This window comes from Furipterus horrens, unplaced genomic scaffold, assembly GCF_987537825.1.
Source record: "Furipterus horrens unplaced genomic scaffold, mFurHor1.1.pri manual_scaffold_4, whole genome shotgun sequence".
In the NCBI taxonomy this organism is placed as follows: Eukaryota; Metazoa; Chordata; class Mammalia; order Chiroptera; family Furipteridae; genus Furipterus; species Furipterus horrens.
In genome coordinates this window covers 136973811-136989558 of record NW_028327174.1, presented here as the reverse complement: position 1 = coordinate 136989558, position 15748 = coordinate 136973811, and the positions used below count along the sequence as shown (strand labels likewise).

At 34.8% G+C, this 15748-nt stretch overlaps 1 protein-coding gene and 1 non-coding gene across 2 annotated transcripts in view; one reads left to right on the top strand and one right to left on the bottom strand.

Annotated features, from left to right (window-relative positions):
* The window catches only part of LOC150012916 (DENN domain-containing protein 4C-like), a 105055-nt gene that overhangs the window by 58562 nt on the left and 30745 nt on the right, over positions 1–15748 (top strand). Inside the window, exons 13-20 of the mRNA XM_090274071.1 lie at positions 323–468; positions 1654–1689; positions 1774–1904; positions 3954–4086; positions 6338–6544; positions 13762–13890; positions 14071–14215; positions 14474–14620. Coding sequence (XP_090130197.1) covers positions 323–468; positions 1654–1689; positions 1774–1904; positions 3954–4086; positions 6338–6544; positions 13762–13890; positions 14071–14215; positions 14474–14620 — 1074 coding nt within the window. The remainder of the gene's footprint in view (positions 1–322; positions 469–1653; positions 1690–1773; positions 1905–3953; positions 4087–6337; positions 6545–13761; positions 13891–14070; positions 14216–14473; positions 14621–15748) is intronic.
* LOC150012918 (U6 spliceosomal RNA) lies at positions 10323–10426 on the bottom strand. The gene has a single exon (XR_016510930.1). It is a non-coding gene; the product is annotated as a U6 spliceosomal RNA (small nuclear RNA).

Below are 15748 nucleotides of genomic sequence, written 5' to 3'. Positions count from 1 at the left end.
TCAGTGAGCAGAAACTTTTACAAGACTATACAGAAATAATTGGTGACATTGCAGAGGAAGTACACTGACAGCTCTTGCTCAAGAATATGCAGACTATCAGAAATTTCTACTTGAGAGCTATAGGGCTAGCGGTTTCTTATAAAAGATTCACATTTCATTGAAAAGGTTATTGAAAACATTTTCGTGGTTGAATCAGGCAGAAGGAGCTATGGTTACTAGAAGCTTCTATAGTGATATATTGTATATAAAGAGACTAATATAATGTAGAAGTTTAATGTTTAATATAACTTTAAAACTTTAATTATAATTTTTTTGTTTTTAGGATTTTTAAAAAGTCGAGATCGTACCTATACAAAATTCTACACCCTTTTATCCAAAACACAGATTTTTATTCGATTCATTGAAGAATGTAGTTTTGTAAGTGATAAAGATACTGGACTGGCATTTTTTGATGACTGCATAGAAAAGGTAAAGCTTTGTCCTATATATCAATGTTAAGGAAAAACTTTAACAGTTTAACTATTTGTATGTATAATCATCATCATTATTATTAGCCCAAATGGTCTGAGGGAGGCAACATAGGGGGTGTGTGTGTGTGTGTGCATGCATGCATGTGTCTGTGGGCATGTGGGTGTTGACATGGGCATGCCAATGTCTAATTCTGGGCTTAATATGAGTCATTTTCCTTGTGATACCTAGTTTCTACCATACATAGGTAATTTTTTTCTTTGACTCTCAATTTGTTTTTGTAACTATTAAGTACTAAGAACATTCCATTGATCCTTCTAAGTCTTGTATTTTCTAATTTATATGAATAAGGTAAGATTAAGGAGTTCATTTAAAAAGTTTAGTTTTATAGGTAATGGAGTCTTGTGTTCTTTTGTTTTAATGTCTTTCCAAATACTTTTGCCAATATACTGTTTTTGTCCTAATGGAGGCTGTTTGGAAATATGTTAAATTTTAAAGCTTTACTCACCCATCTGAAGGAAGCCCAAGTTGATTCTTAACAGTCAGTTGATGATTGACTTAGATTTTTTAAAAAATTTTTAATAGAATTCTTATTTTTGCTATGTGGATCTTGAGGCTGATTATTTATGCAAACTATATACTATATAAAATTCAAGAGTATATCCAAAAAAGGTAGAATATTATGACATTGTATTTTTTTATGGGCTCCTAATGATTCATATGCCGTAGAAAACTTAACTTTTCTCCCATTCTGTCAGTATGATCTCAGACTTCAGGGATACAATTAAAGTTATTTAACATTTTAGTTTACTTACAAAATTGATAGTCTAATATCATCCAGTTAGAGTGATGCTTAGATAATATCAATCACTAATGCAGGGGTTCATCCAATAATAATGAAATTTTTGATTTGAGAAGCCAGATTTCCCTTGTGATTAGTCATCTTTTGCTTGTGAAGGATTCATGAAAAAACTAATCAAAATAAATTATTTCTATTTTAATAGCCATAAGAGAAGTATTATACTTTAGCCTCATATAGTATAGTGTCCCAAAAATATATTGTGAAGTGTTTTGTATCAGCCCAGTATTAAATAAAAAGGATAATTTTTTATTAAAGAATTTAAGATAATCTCTATTAAATTCACAGTAGACATTTCCACTAAGAATTCTTTTCTTCTTTTCTAGTTGTTTCCTGATAAAGGCATGGAGAAAACAGATAAGGTATTTTTTCTTAAAATTAAGTTTTGAAATTTAGGATTAGGTCTTGTTTGTATACAAAGTAATTGGAAAAAAATCTATTTTCAGGTTGATTTTGATTCAGCAGATGATACCAAACTGATAGAGCTAGATGATTCACAAAAAAGTGAGCACACTGTATTCATAATGCCACCAGAGCCACCTCCGGATGATGGAAAGGACCCACCACCAAAGTACAGGTAGCAGGAATTTTTTAAAAGAGCTCTTTGGGCACAGCTTTAGTAATTTATTTTGATAGTTTCTGATTAATAGTAGATACATATATTAGTTATTTATGAAGGTCATTTTCAAAATTTATTCAGTGAACTACTGGAGATGAATATTTTATAGTGTGATTGGGTAATGTAAATTAAGAATTGGACAGCCTTGTTGGAAGATAAGTCAGATGTTGGTCACTGTTCACCTAAACATTTAACCATATTTTACTCTCTAAAAAATTTATTTACTTTTGTGAGGTTCGTCCTCCCTTTTGGGGGTTTTGTTGTCAATTTAATGACTGTGAAATTCATATGCTTGATGTCAGATTAGACTTAAAAGTAGAGGGTCAGGAACCATTCTTTATTAAAATAAATGTAAAGAATAGGATTTGGATGGGAATCTTTTGAGAAATCAAGGGTATTTGATTGTTACTGTTATAATTGTGATAATACAAAGTTTAATAAACTTAGAAAATTAAACATCGGCGAAAAAGAAAATTAGGACATCATTTTAGCACCAATACTTAGTCTTTTAACAATTGTATGTAAATTTTTCCTTTTCGTGCATAAATTTGCATTTATTTAAAACAAATATGAGTTCATCTTGTACATATTCTTTGTAATCTGTGTTTGCCTTTAATAGTCTGAACATATGTCCATGCCAAAAAATATTTTTGTGTCATATCATTTGGAATGACCACATTGCATGCATTTATTGTGATTTGTTTCATTAGTTTCCTGTGGATTTGTTTGTAGTTCTTTGCTATCTATATCTTTGTGTATATATCCAGTTATTTCTTAGGCTATATTCTTAAAAGAATATCGGGAGCAAAGGAAATATAAAATAACTGTTCTAAAAATATGGAAATATAGAATTAATATGTAATCGCAGAAGTAGTGCGTAAGAAATGAGTATATACCATAGGGATTGAATGGCTTAATTAAGTACCATTCTTTTTTACTTTGGCTTAATCACTATACATTGGAATCCAGGTATTGACAAACAAAATAAATAGGGAAAGGCAGTAAGTATCTCCTAGAAGAAAATTGGCCAAAGGAACTAAGTAGGCAATTCACAGAAGAAATCCCAATAGTCAGTAATATGAAATGCAAACCAAAATGATGAGTAAAAGCAGTTTTAAAAATATTTTATTTATTAGTTTTAGAGAGGGGGGAAGGAAAGGAGAAAGAAAGGGAGAGAAACATTGATCTGTTGCCTCTTGAACCTGCCCCAACCAGGACCGAACTTGCAACCCAGGCTGTATGTTCCCTGACCAGGAATTGAATCAGTGACCTTCTGCTTTGTGGAACAGTGCACAACCAACTGAGCCACACTGGTCAGGGCAGAAGCATTTTTAACTTATCATATTGAGGATAGGCTATGTTAGAGTATATGCAAGTATAGCCTTTCTGGAAATAATTTGGTAGTGATTATAATACTTTTGATTCTCTTGATAAATATTGACCATAGCAAACCCTGCTATTGGGCATTTTCCTAAGAAATTAAGCAAAAATATTTACAAAGATATATGTACAGAGATACTTAATTGCAAAAATTCAGAAATAAGCTGAAAGTGTCCAACAGTAAAGAATTGGTTAAAATTATTGTGTACCCCTAAATTAAAAATAATATGAATTTTTCCTTTTAGATATCAGTACAAAGTACTTTTATAAAGAAAAACAATTACAAATTATACTAAATATTATTTTTTAAATATAAATTATCATTGAACACATGGGTTCTCTTGCAAGGGTTAATTCTTCTGTTAAGTAAGATACCAGGTTTTCTGTCTTCTAGGGTTTGGTTGAAAATAACAAATAGGGTGGAAAGAGCCCAACTTTCTGTGTAGGTGGTCTATGTATTTTATAACTATATCATCTTATATTTTTGAGAACATTTTTCTGTATAAGGATTTTGGGGAATAATATTGGGTATTATTAGAGGTTTATAAATATTCACCTAAATTCTGGAATAATATGAAGAGTTAATGTGTTTTAAATCAGCAGTTCTATTTTTGCTTTTTATTTTAGTTACAAATACTTTCCAAGACTGGACCTTAAGCTTTTTGACAGACCACAGGAGTTGAAACTTTGTTTTAGTAGACACCCTACTGGGAATAGCATTACAAACAGTCCAGCTCTCATGGCTAAGAGAACTAAACAGGTCAGATATTCTTTAATACATGTTAATTTAAAATGTAAAATATGTATATGTGATATGCAGCTCATAGTTTAGAATTATCACCCACAGTGACCATTTGAAGACCCACTATGGTTGATAATGAACTAGATTTCTTGCAACCTTACTTATATTGTAATATTGAGACTGAAGTTTTTGAATGCTTATGTTTATGCTTTAGGAAAATCCTTGGGAACCAAATACACTTTTAAACTAACTTTGTTGAGATATAATTCACATACATACAATTCACCCATTTAAAGTATACTCAGTGGCTTTTTGTGTATTCACAGAATTGTGCAACCACCACCACAATCAGTTTTAGAATATTTTTGTTACCCCTAAAAGGAAGCTCTTACCCCTTAGCTCTGAACTCCCAGTTTTTTCCTGCCATAGCCCTAGGCTACTCCTCATCTATTTTCTGTCTTTGTAGTTTTGTCTATGCTGGGCATTTCATATAAATGGAATGTACAACACGTAGCTCTCTGTGGCTGGCTTCTTTCACTTGTAATAATGTTTTTAAGGTTAATGAATATTGCAAGGTGCATCAGTACTTTATTTTTTTTTTAGTGCTGAATAATATTCCGTTGTATTCATCCATTTTCTTTATCCATTCAAGGATATGTGAGTGGTTCCTGCTTTTTGGCTATTATGCATAGCTGCTATGAACATTTGTGTACAAGTGTTTGTGTGGATGTATGTTTTCATTTCTCTTGGGTATACACCTAGAAGTAGAATTGCTGTATCATATGGTAACTCTATGTTTAACCTTTTGAGGAACTGTCAGACTGTTTTCCAAAGTGGCTACACCATTTTACATTTCCCACCAGCAGTGTATGAGTGTTCCAGGTTCACTACATCCTTGTCAGTTCTTGTTATTATCTGCCTTTTTATTTTTATTTTTTATTATAGTATCCTCGTGGGTGTGAAATGGTAGGTATCTCATTGTGATTTTGATTTGTATTTCCCTCATGTTTAATGTAAATGAACTTTATACTAAATATCACATTCTAAAGAGAGTTCAAGTGAGTTAAGTTAGGACAACCTAGACATCTTGCTTTAATACCATACTGATACAAGTGTAAAGAGTTAAGCTATAGTGGGCATGAGTTAAAAATTAGACATTTTGGGGTTCTATAAAACATGGAAAGTTTCAGAATGAAATTCTTAGTTCAGATTTTACAATTCATGTACAGTCTGCCAAATCTGAGCGATAACCCAAGGTGTTCCTTGATTTCAGTACACATTTCCCTCAGTGTTGTCTGAAGGGAAATTTTTTTTTACCCTTACAGGCTTACTAAAGGCAAATTTTTTAAATGGGAGAATTTGGTTACTAAGTATTTAAGTCTCATTTTCATCACCATTTTTTTTTTCCAGGCTAGCTTAAAAAAGGAAAGGAACTGTATTTTCAAATCTGTCTTCGAGTCTCATAAAAATAGATCACAAGAAAAATTAATACACCAGGATATTTTTATTTAAAACACTCCGCAGTAGAGGGATCTTTAGTGCAAGGCACACAATAGCAGTTTGACATATTTGGAAAGCTCTATAGTTTCTGGGAGTATGTTTAGTTTGATAAAGCTCAGCAGATGATTTTGATACCTATCCCCTGTTCCACCTAAATCAGAATCAAAGTCAGAAGTTGAAAACATGACCATTGAACGGTTAGGTAGGAAGGTATGTGATCTTTCTCAGACTGTGTTGTCTTGAAAGGAGTAGGTCTTTTTATGTAACAGTCAGTGAAGGAATGAATTATCAGACTGTAGTGAGGGAGGGTTAAGTGAAAATCTTGGCAGAAAATAGACTAGGGCGTCTTAACTTTTTAGCTGGAAGAAGAGTGACAAGAGTCACTTTTTAGGAATGACATTGAAGAACTGATAGGCTATAAATGGTTAAATCCCTTTCATTCATCAAACAAATGAGTGCCTTCTATGTGAAGGGCACCTAATTAATCATTATATTATAAAAATATGAATGATATTTTTAAGGAATTTCTAGTCTATTAGGAGATGCATACTTGCTAACAAATAGTTACAGTACAACATAAAGTGCTTCTGTAGGTGAATGTTGAAGGAACCATGTGGCACTAAGTAGGAAGCTATTCACAAAAGTAAAACTATGAAATGCTTGATTTTAGAGTCAATTTTTACTTAAAATCTTTTCTTTCCTTCTCTTTTCACTTTCCATATCCTAATGAATTTTTGTAAATACCATGTTTTATATATTCTCTTTCTAGGAGATAAAAACAGCTCATAAGTTGGCGAAGAGATGTTATGCAAATCCACCACAATGGGCCAAGTGTCTCTTCAGTCATTGTTACAGTTTATGGTTTATTTGTCTCCCAGCCTATGTTAGAGTTTCTCATCCTAAGGTCAGAGCACTTCAGCAGGCATATGATGTACTTATTAAGATGAGGAAAACAGATGTGGATCCACTAGATGAGGCAAGTATAACAAATTGAGAATGTTACTAAGATAAATTTTATTTTTGTATTTTAAAGAACATTTATGTCTCAGTTGCTTTAAGTGTCCTCAAGTATTTTCATTAAGCAGGAAAGGTAATAACATTTACTCTGTTTCAAAGAGAGTGTTCTTGTTTTTTATTTTTAAATATATTTATTTTAAACATTACTGCTTTGGAAAGAAGCTGAAACTTACCTAGAGCAGATTTTTTGCCCTTATTAAATAGAAAATAAAATTTATTTTATTTTATTTTTGATAAAACTTTGTTAGGAAGCATATAGGGTATAAGATTTTAGTGAGTGGCTTTCCATATAGGACCTGTGTCCCAGGGTGACTTACAAAACCAAACTGTGTTTCAGATTATGTATCTGAAATATAGATCCCAGTTTCCCAACCTTGGCACTACTGATATTTTGGCCCACAAAATTATTTATTGTGGGGGCCTATCCAAGCCTGTTTTGCACATAGTTGGTTAAGTTTAGTGACACCCCTGGTCTCTGTCCACTAGATGACAGTAGCAACCCCCACTTCCTTGGCAATCAGAAATGTCTCCAGGCATTGCCAAGTGTCCCCTGGAGGACAGAATTGCCCCACTGATTTACATAATAATAGTACTTCCCTCATAAATTTAATTTGAGGGTTAAGTCAGTTAATATACATAACATGCCTAGAATAGTACTGACTTATGGAAAGTGAGCACTGAGTGAATGATGTGGTAAATTCTCTTAAGCCTCAGAACCATCCTGAAAGATAGTGATATGCTTAAAGAAACTGAGTCGCTTATTTAATCTGTCTCTTTGCTATTTTTTCCCTTTAAAATTATATTTAGTGTTAAAATAATTATAAATGATATAAAGAATCAGAATTTAAAATGAAGTTGAAATAAAAATTTAGCGTAATGATGTCTGAAGGAAGACGAGAACACAAGGATAGAACAGAAATAGGACTGAGGAGAGCACATTACAGGCTTCAGCAGTAACTAATGTTTTTCTTTAAAAAAAAGGATCTGAAATTAATACAGCATTTACAAAATGATTTGATAATGCTCTGGACACACTAAAACTCATTTTTCTCTAAGTATTATCTGTATATTATAAAAGCTTTTAAAATTAAAAGATATGGAACAAATACTAATATCTGTTATCATATTTCATTACATTTTCTCTCATCTGATGTTTATAAAACTATTTGGAAATTGAAAGTACAGTGGTACCTCAGTACTCGTTAATTCGTTCCAGAACTCATGATGAGCCCTGAAACTGATGAGTACCAAACAATGAAGCATTTTCTCTTACAGTACGGCGTCATGACTCATACAAGTTCTAACAAATGTGATGAGTCCCAAGCAAGCACCAAGTGCTGAAACTTTTTTTTTTTTTTTGGTCAAAATGTGACAAGTACAGAATTTGATGAGTTCTGAAGCCGACTAGTACTGAGGTATGACTGTACTTGATCAGAATCAAGTGCTTTGCACCTCATACACTTTAGTGTTTTAAAAAATTCTGATAATTTTTAAGTGTTTTGGTGTATGCTGTATGAGAGAGCAAATGTGGATTATGTTACTGTACTCTAAATTGAAAGCACAATACTTGGATATTTCTTTGATAAGTTGTAAGTTCATGAGACATACCACGAATTGCCTGAAAAGTATTTTGTTCCAGTGGTATTAAAGTTCTGAGGTAGTGTCTGGTACAAATAATTACATTCTCTTTTCTAACATGCAGTGATTAGAACTAGTAAGCTAAGAAACTTTTTATGACGATTTCCCCAATAAACACTATGATAAAAGCTTTAAAATGATAAGGTTAATTTTTTCTATTTCTACCTCTAACAAGTTATGTTGAGAGATTTATGCTGAAGTAATTGCATTTCTACTACTGGAAGAAAGAAATGTTTAATATTTAAGAATCATATTTGCTAGGTATATTTGGTACATTTTATCTCTTTATTGATTAAATATAGAATAGCACATTAAAGTTTTTACAATATTTTTATGTACATTATTTCCTACGATATTCTCAGCAACCCTGTGAGGTAGTTTGTATATTAGCTACATTTTAAAAAGGAAAAAATGTGAAACTAAGGTGACTTGATGCACACACAGGCCACCCAGCAAGTAAGTGGTTTTCATATTGAGGTCCATATTCCATTAGAACCCACTGATTCACTTATATGCTTATTAATGTTTTAATTTGACAGCTTTGTGTCCTATATTTTATGTTTGTAAAAGTTATAATAAGCTAGATTTTAAAATAAAACTTTAGAAGACCCAGAAATAGCATATGCCACCTAGTCTGAATTAAAATTAAAATGTATAATGCATTTTGCTTTTTAATACTACTTACTGAATTTTTAATGAAAATGAAATATTTGTCTCATGCTTATTTATATATTGTCTCATCAGTCTAACAGATATTGTTGAGTAACAAACCACCCCAGAACTTTGTGGCTTAAAACAGCTATTTTATTAAGTCTTATTATTTTATTTGCTGAGAATCTAGGAAGGATTCTGGGTGATTTTTCTGCTCCATACTGCATTAACTAGAATCACTTGATAATAAGCAGTTGGTCCCTGATCTGGTCTGGAGAGTCTAAGACACCTTAACTGAAAGGCAGGGCAGGTACCTTGGTCAGCTTGACTGGAAGGCTGGCTCAGGTGGGACCCTCTCCCTCCATGTAGTATCAGGACCTCTCCATGTGGTATTGGGCTTTTTTCATGACACCTTAGAGCTCCAAGAGCTTTTATCTCAAGTGAGGAGGTATTGAAGAAACTGTCAGTTTCTTAAGGCTGAAGCCTGGAAACTGGTGCAGTGTCACTTCAGCCGAGTTTTGTTGGTCATGCAACAGAATTAATTAAGTCCTTACCCCTCAGTTCAAGGAGAGGGACATAGACCTTTCAGTGTGAGGAGTAGCAGAATTGGTCACCATTTTTTATCTACCACAGACATCCAAAAGATAACATGCTGTCGGCAACACAATGCTATAGTTGGAAAATTATATCCCTGATGTTATTACTGTTTATTTAGTTTGCTGCCTGGCTCTTACACAAGTAAACCTGAAAGGTTAGGGGAACACTCTACAGGCTTCCTAATAAATTCATCATTTAGAATCATTTTAGGAAATTCAGATAAATTCCAATTTGATATCAAAAGCGATTTTCTTACAGTTGAAAAGGACTTGAAGATATTTTAGTATAACTTCAATCTCAAACTGAGATGCTCTAGAAAGTTTGTAACATAGGATCTTGACTATGTTTGAATGCCCATAATTGTTATAAAGTATGTGTGTTTTATGATGAGCGCAGTTACACCTCCCTATGGCTTTTTGGAGTTGCACAAACTGTTTACTCCCTCTTTTATGTGACAACTCTTCAGGTATTTGAAGTACCCTCTTTTGTCACATTTTTCTTCATACATCTTACCTAGTTCCTTCAGTTGTTCCTAATTCATGTAGTTTCATAAACTATCTACAACCTGGTCATTTATAGAATTCCTCTAACAGTTTCTGACCTCCTCCTGCTCCTAAATTATACTCTGCATTTCTTGCTTCATAGTACTCATCTTTATGATCCTCTGCCTCTTCAGATCTCTTTTCACATTCCATTTCTTCTTTACTCTTGAGTATAATTTCCTTCCTCATACCATTTTACTTTTCCCTTTAGTAGAAAGATCAGCTTGGCTATATGATACAGTTGTTAAGCAACTCTGATGCAAAGAGAGCATATTCTGTGAGTCCCAAGAAGAGTGTCTTCTATATGTATATTTCCGTATTTGCCTCATGAATTTGTGTGTCATCCTTACACAGGGGCATGCTAATCTCTGTATCTTTTTAATTTTAGTATATGTGCTGCTTGAAGCAAGCATTCCTTATTCTCAGAATAAACTATTTATTATAAATAAGTATGTGGCTGCCCTTTTACTATTTCTATAAACTGATTCACCTCTTAGCCAGGGATCATTAAAATTCCTGTTTCATTCTTCATGTTTTCTACCATCATCTTCTGATACTAATATGCGAGATTCTAACTTTTAGGAGTACGCAGACTTGTCCTCTTATAATCAAATCTAGCCACCCATAGTAAATACATATCCTCAGAAAAGCCTTTGCTAATTGCATTACAGTGTTTTTAACTTTTTCGCATACTTTTTAAAGCCATGGGTTTACAACTTTTTTTTTTGTTATATAAGCATCCTGGAGGTTGCTGTCTTTAATTCCTTTGACATAATATATAAAACATGATTGAGGGGAGAACTATTTTAATCATACTTGATTTTAAAAATTAATTTCTTCTCAAATTATGGAGAATAATAGTCATTTTCTTTATGTGAACTTAGTTTCTGAAACAAATGGCACACATGTCTTACGTACAGTGGTTAATAATGCTGGTACTTCCATTAATGAATAAGTTTTACAAATAATTTACCAAGACTCTCAAACCACAACAAAGGGAAAATAGAGCTTAGTAACTTTGAGAAGGACTGGGTAAATCATTTAAAAATCTCTACAAGACTTCTGGTCAAGATGGCAACATAGGAAAACATGGCACACCTCCTCGCACAACCACATCAAACTTACAACTAAAATATAGAACAACCATTGCTCAGAACCGTCAGAAATTGAGTTGAATGGAAATCTAACAACTGTGGAATTAAAGAAACCACATTCATCCAGACTGATAGGAGGACCAAAGAGGTGGAATAGGCTGGTCCCACATCCACGTGGGGTGGATAAAAATCCAGGTGGCATATCTTGGGAGCAAGGAGTCCCGGCCCTACTCCAGGCTCCCTAGTGCAGGGTTGCAGTGCCAGGAAGATAAGTCCCCACAACTTCTGGCTCCAAAAACAAGCAAGGATTGAGTCGGTGGAAGAAACTTCTGGAGTCCCAAGTAGTTCCCCATAGAGAACTCACACATGGGATTTACTCCCTCTGAGCTTCAGCGCAGGGGTAGCAGCCTGAAAAGCACCAGTGGCATACAGGGAGGAACTGAAATGTCTGGAATAAAGGCGGCAGCCAGAGGACAACATTTTCTAGACAGAAAGGTGGGCAGAAGCCATTGTCCTTTTTCTGAGCCCTTTCCCTACAGAGCCACAGAGCCAGCAGGTGGGTGCCATATCTGAGACTCCATCATCCTGGCTAACACTATTTGCCTTTCCCTGGAGATCCCTTAGACTCTGTTTCACCCAGCTTACAGGCCCACCCAAACTGTTAACTGTGACTTTTCCATATGAATGGTTGGTCTTGGCTCATGTTTCACAACTTCCTCAATTCTATCAAACAAGCAACAGTCAACCTCAGCAAGCCCCCAGGCCCAGCACTAGCAGCAGCCAGCCTAGATTCACAGCTTGGCTTCATCTGGGAATCTAGCCCAGCCCAAGTAGCAGCCATCTCAGATTGCTTTATAGCTCAGGCAGGGTAGCCTTGGGAGAACACAGGTGGGGGCTTACCTTGGCTTGCACCACCCAGAAAACCTCAAAGCCTGTGCACCCAGTGGACAGCTATAGACGACATTGGCACACTACCACCCTGCCCCTGCACAATTGATTCTCCACAGAGGGCAGATGTTGGTGGTCAGTGATCACAGCCACTCCTTGCAGCTGACTGGCCTGGATAAATCCCTCCCATTGATCTGCGAACAGCAACCAAAGCTCCAATACAAGAGGACGGTGTACTCAGTCCACACAAAGGGTGTACCTCAAGTGCCCAGTTTAGGTGGTAGGGCAGGCTGTGCCACTAGGCCCTACAGGACACCTATTAGGCCACACTGCCAAGACAGGGAGTCATAGCAGCTCTACCTTAAACATAGAAACAAACACAAAGGCTGACAAAATGAAGAGACAGACATGACTCAAATGAAAGAACAGATCAAAACTCCAGAAAAAGAACTAAACAAAATGGAAATAAGCAATCTATCAGGTGCAGAGTTTAAAACATTGCTTATAAGATTGCTCAAGGAACTTAATGAGGACCTCAGCTGCATAAAAAGATCCAGCCTGAAATGAAGGATACACTAACTGAAAGAACAATTTACAGAGAAACAACAGTAGAGTGGATGAGGCCGAGAATCAAATCAATGATTTGGAACACAAATAAGCGAAAAACAACCAATCAGAACAAGAAAAAGAGTCCAGAAAAAATGAGGCTAGTGTGAGCAGCCTCTGGGACAACTTCAAACATTTCAGCATTCACATCATAGGAGTGCCAGAAGGACAAGAGAAAGAACAAGAAATTGGAAATCTGTTTGAAAAAGTAATGAAAGAAAACTTCCCTAATTTGGTGAAGGAAATAGACATTCAAGTCCAGGAGACACACAGAGTCCCAAACCAGATGGATGCAAAGAGGCCCACTCCAAGACACATCATAATTAAAATGCCAAAGGTTCAAGATAAAGAGAGAATCTTAAAAGCAGCAAGAGGAAAGCATTCTTATGAAAATTTTGCAGGCCAGAAGGGATTGGCAAGAAATATTCAAAGTTATGAAAAGCAGAGACCTACAGCCAAGATTGCTCTACCCAGCAAAGCTATCATTTAGATTCAAAGGGTAGATAAAGAGCTTCCTAGACAAGAAAAAACTAAAGAAGTTGATCATCACCAAACTGTTATTATATGAAATGTTAAAGGGACTTATTTAAGAAAAAGATCAAAACTATGAACAATAAAATGTCAAGAAAATACATCTCTGTCAATAGTTGAATATAAAAAACAAACCAGGCAAACAAGAACGGAAACAGAACCGTGCTTGTGGAGAGCATTTTGATGGTTGCCAGATGGGAGGGGTTGTGGTGGAATGTGTGAAGAGGTGAGGGGATTAAGAAATATAAATAGGTAGTTACAGAATGTGTTCTTTCATTTAGGCCATGTTTCTTGTCTCTTTATTTTGTCAGCCTCCCTGTGTTTGTTTCTATGTTTAAGGTAGAGCTGCTATGACTCCCTGTCTTGGTAATGTGGCCTAATAGAGTAGGTGTCCTGGAGGGTCCAGTTGTAGCCAAAGAACTTAATATGCATGACCCTTGGACATGAACAGTTGTGTGGGGCTTGCTAGAGGGAGTATGTTTGGGTGCTGGGTGGAGGGGAGCAGGGGAGGAGGAAAAGTTGGGACAACTGTAATAGCATACTCAGTAAAATATAGTTAAAAAATGAAAGAATCTACAAGTCATAGATGGACTGTGCTAACTAATGCTTTAATGTTATTTTTTTGTTAGGTGTGCTATCGAGTAGTAATGCAGCTTTGTGGACTTTGGGGTCATCCTGTTTTAGCAGTGAGAGTCTTATTTGAAATGAAAACTGCTAAAATAAAGCCAAATGCTATTACTTATGGTTATTATAATAAGGTAAGTAAGATTGACATTGGGCAATATATGCTGCTTATTAAGATTGATAATTTTTTTTGTACTTTTTAGAGGTTTTGGGGTATTATCTTTATATATGTATTAATGAGTATATGCATATATATATATTTTTTAATCAAACATTTTTAATAATCATCATTTTTACCTTTATTTTACATTTAGGTAGTTTTGGAGAACCCATGGCCTAGCAGTACCCGCAGTGGTATCTTCTTATGGACGAAGGTACGGAATGTGGTCCATGGCTTGGCACAATTTAGACAGCCGCTTAAAAAGACCATGCAAAAGTCACAGGTCTCCTCAATATCAGGTAATACATGTGATTGGAAAGGTACTTGCTGGCCGAACCATAAGCTTTATAAGTATCTGAATTTTAAATAAATGAAGAAGAAAACTTAGATTCTGGTTGATATTTTTATATATAAATAAAGACAGATACCTTAATCCAACCCCCCCCCACATATTTAGTAAGTGTTTTACAACTTTAAATGAACTGTGGATCATTGATGTTTATTTATATAGATTTTCAGTGCATGAATTATTGAACTACTGTTGTCCTTATCTTTAGTTCCTCAGAATGCCACAGGTGGAAGTGATGGGGACACAGTGAGCCACGGTAGTCTGGATAGTTCTAATGATGCTAACAATGGGGAGCACACAGTCTTCGTCAGAGATTTAATCAGGCTTGATTCCATTGATAATCACTCTAGCACAGGTACTAAATCTGGATTTTACTAACCCTTCATTTACTCTCATGTTAAGTCTTTCTGTTTTTTTAAAAGATTTTATACCCCTCTTGACTTTGTGCAATATGGGTACTTTAAAAATACTATATATAAGTAAGGGAAGAAGTTAACACCTTTGATTGCTGCTCACTTCTCTTTATTTCCTGTAGTTAACTTTTGAGTGCCGTGCAAAGGGCTCTAGCATGGAACTTCTTTGTATTTGTTCATCGTTCATTTGTGAAAGTATATGGTATAGTTGTTAGGAAATGTGAGCTGAGGAACGTTAATATTGGTGACACACTTGTAAATCTTTTCTTTTTCATTAAGTAGGAAATACTTATTAAAGATTTGAGATTATGAATATTAAAGAGGGAAGAAAATGCATTACATACCATGAGAAAAAGTATTCTCTGAATAGTCATTATCTTAAATGACACTTACAAAAATCTGAGAAACTCCTGAAGCTACTTTTACATACAAAGCTGTGGGCATAACCTCTGTCATCTGAAGGTAGAATTAAACATAAATGAAAAGGAGCACGTTGAGCAGATGTATGTGTGTTGCACATCCTTCTTGTTTGTTTTTCTTTTTGTATTAATATCTCAGGCTTTTTTTAAAAAAGAATTCTGAGTCTAATACCTGTGCTTCATCTTATGAACTTGTCTCAATGACTGAAGTTTCCTTCTCTCTGCTCTTTGTTGCTCTGCTTCTTGCTCTGTGCTGTTGCTTGGTGCTGCATTTGTCCTTGGCTGTCATGGTGTGGGGGTGCAGACAGACTTGTATGACGTGAAGCTATGGATACACGTGTGCATTTATTCTACCCTTGAATGTTAACCACTTCAGGTAATTTCCCATTTATTAGGTTAAATTTGCTGACATGCAAGGGTGGGGGAGAAGAGACCTTTTGTTGTCTTGTTACCAGTGGAAAACAATTTCAGTTTTCTTGGCTTTATTTCCTTCAGATAAATGTAATCATATATGCTATGCACTACTAAAACTATTCAACTAATATTTGATGATCAACTTGCAAACATATTTGTTAACTTATTTGAAAATATACTATGCCCTACCGTAATTCTTATTTTGAGGCTTGTTTATAACATTATTGTGTTAAATAG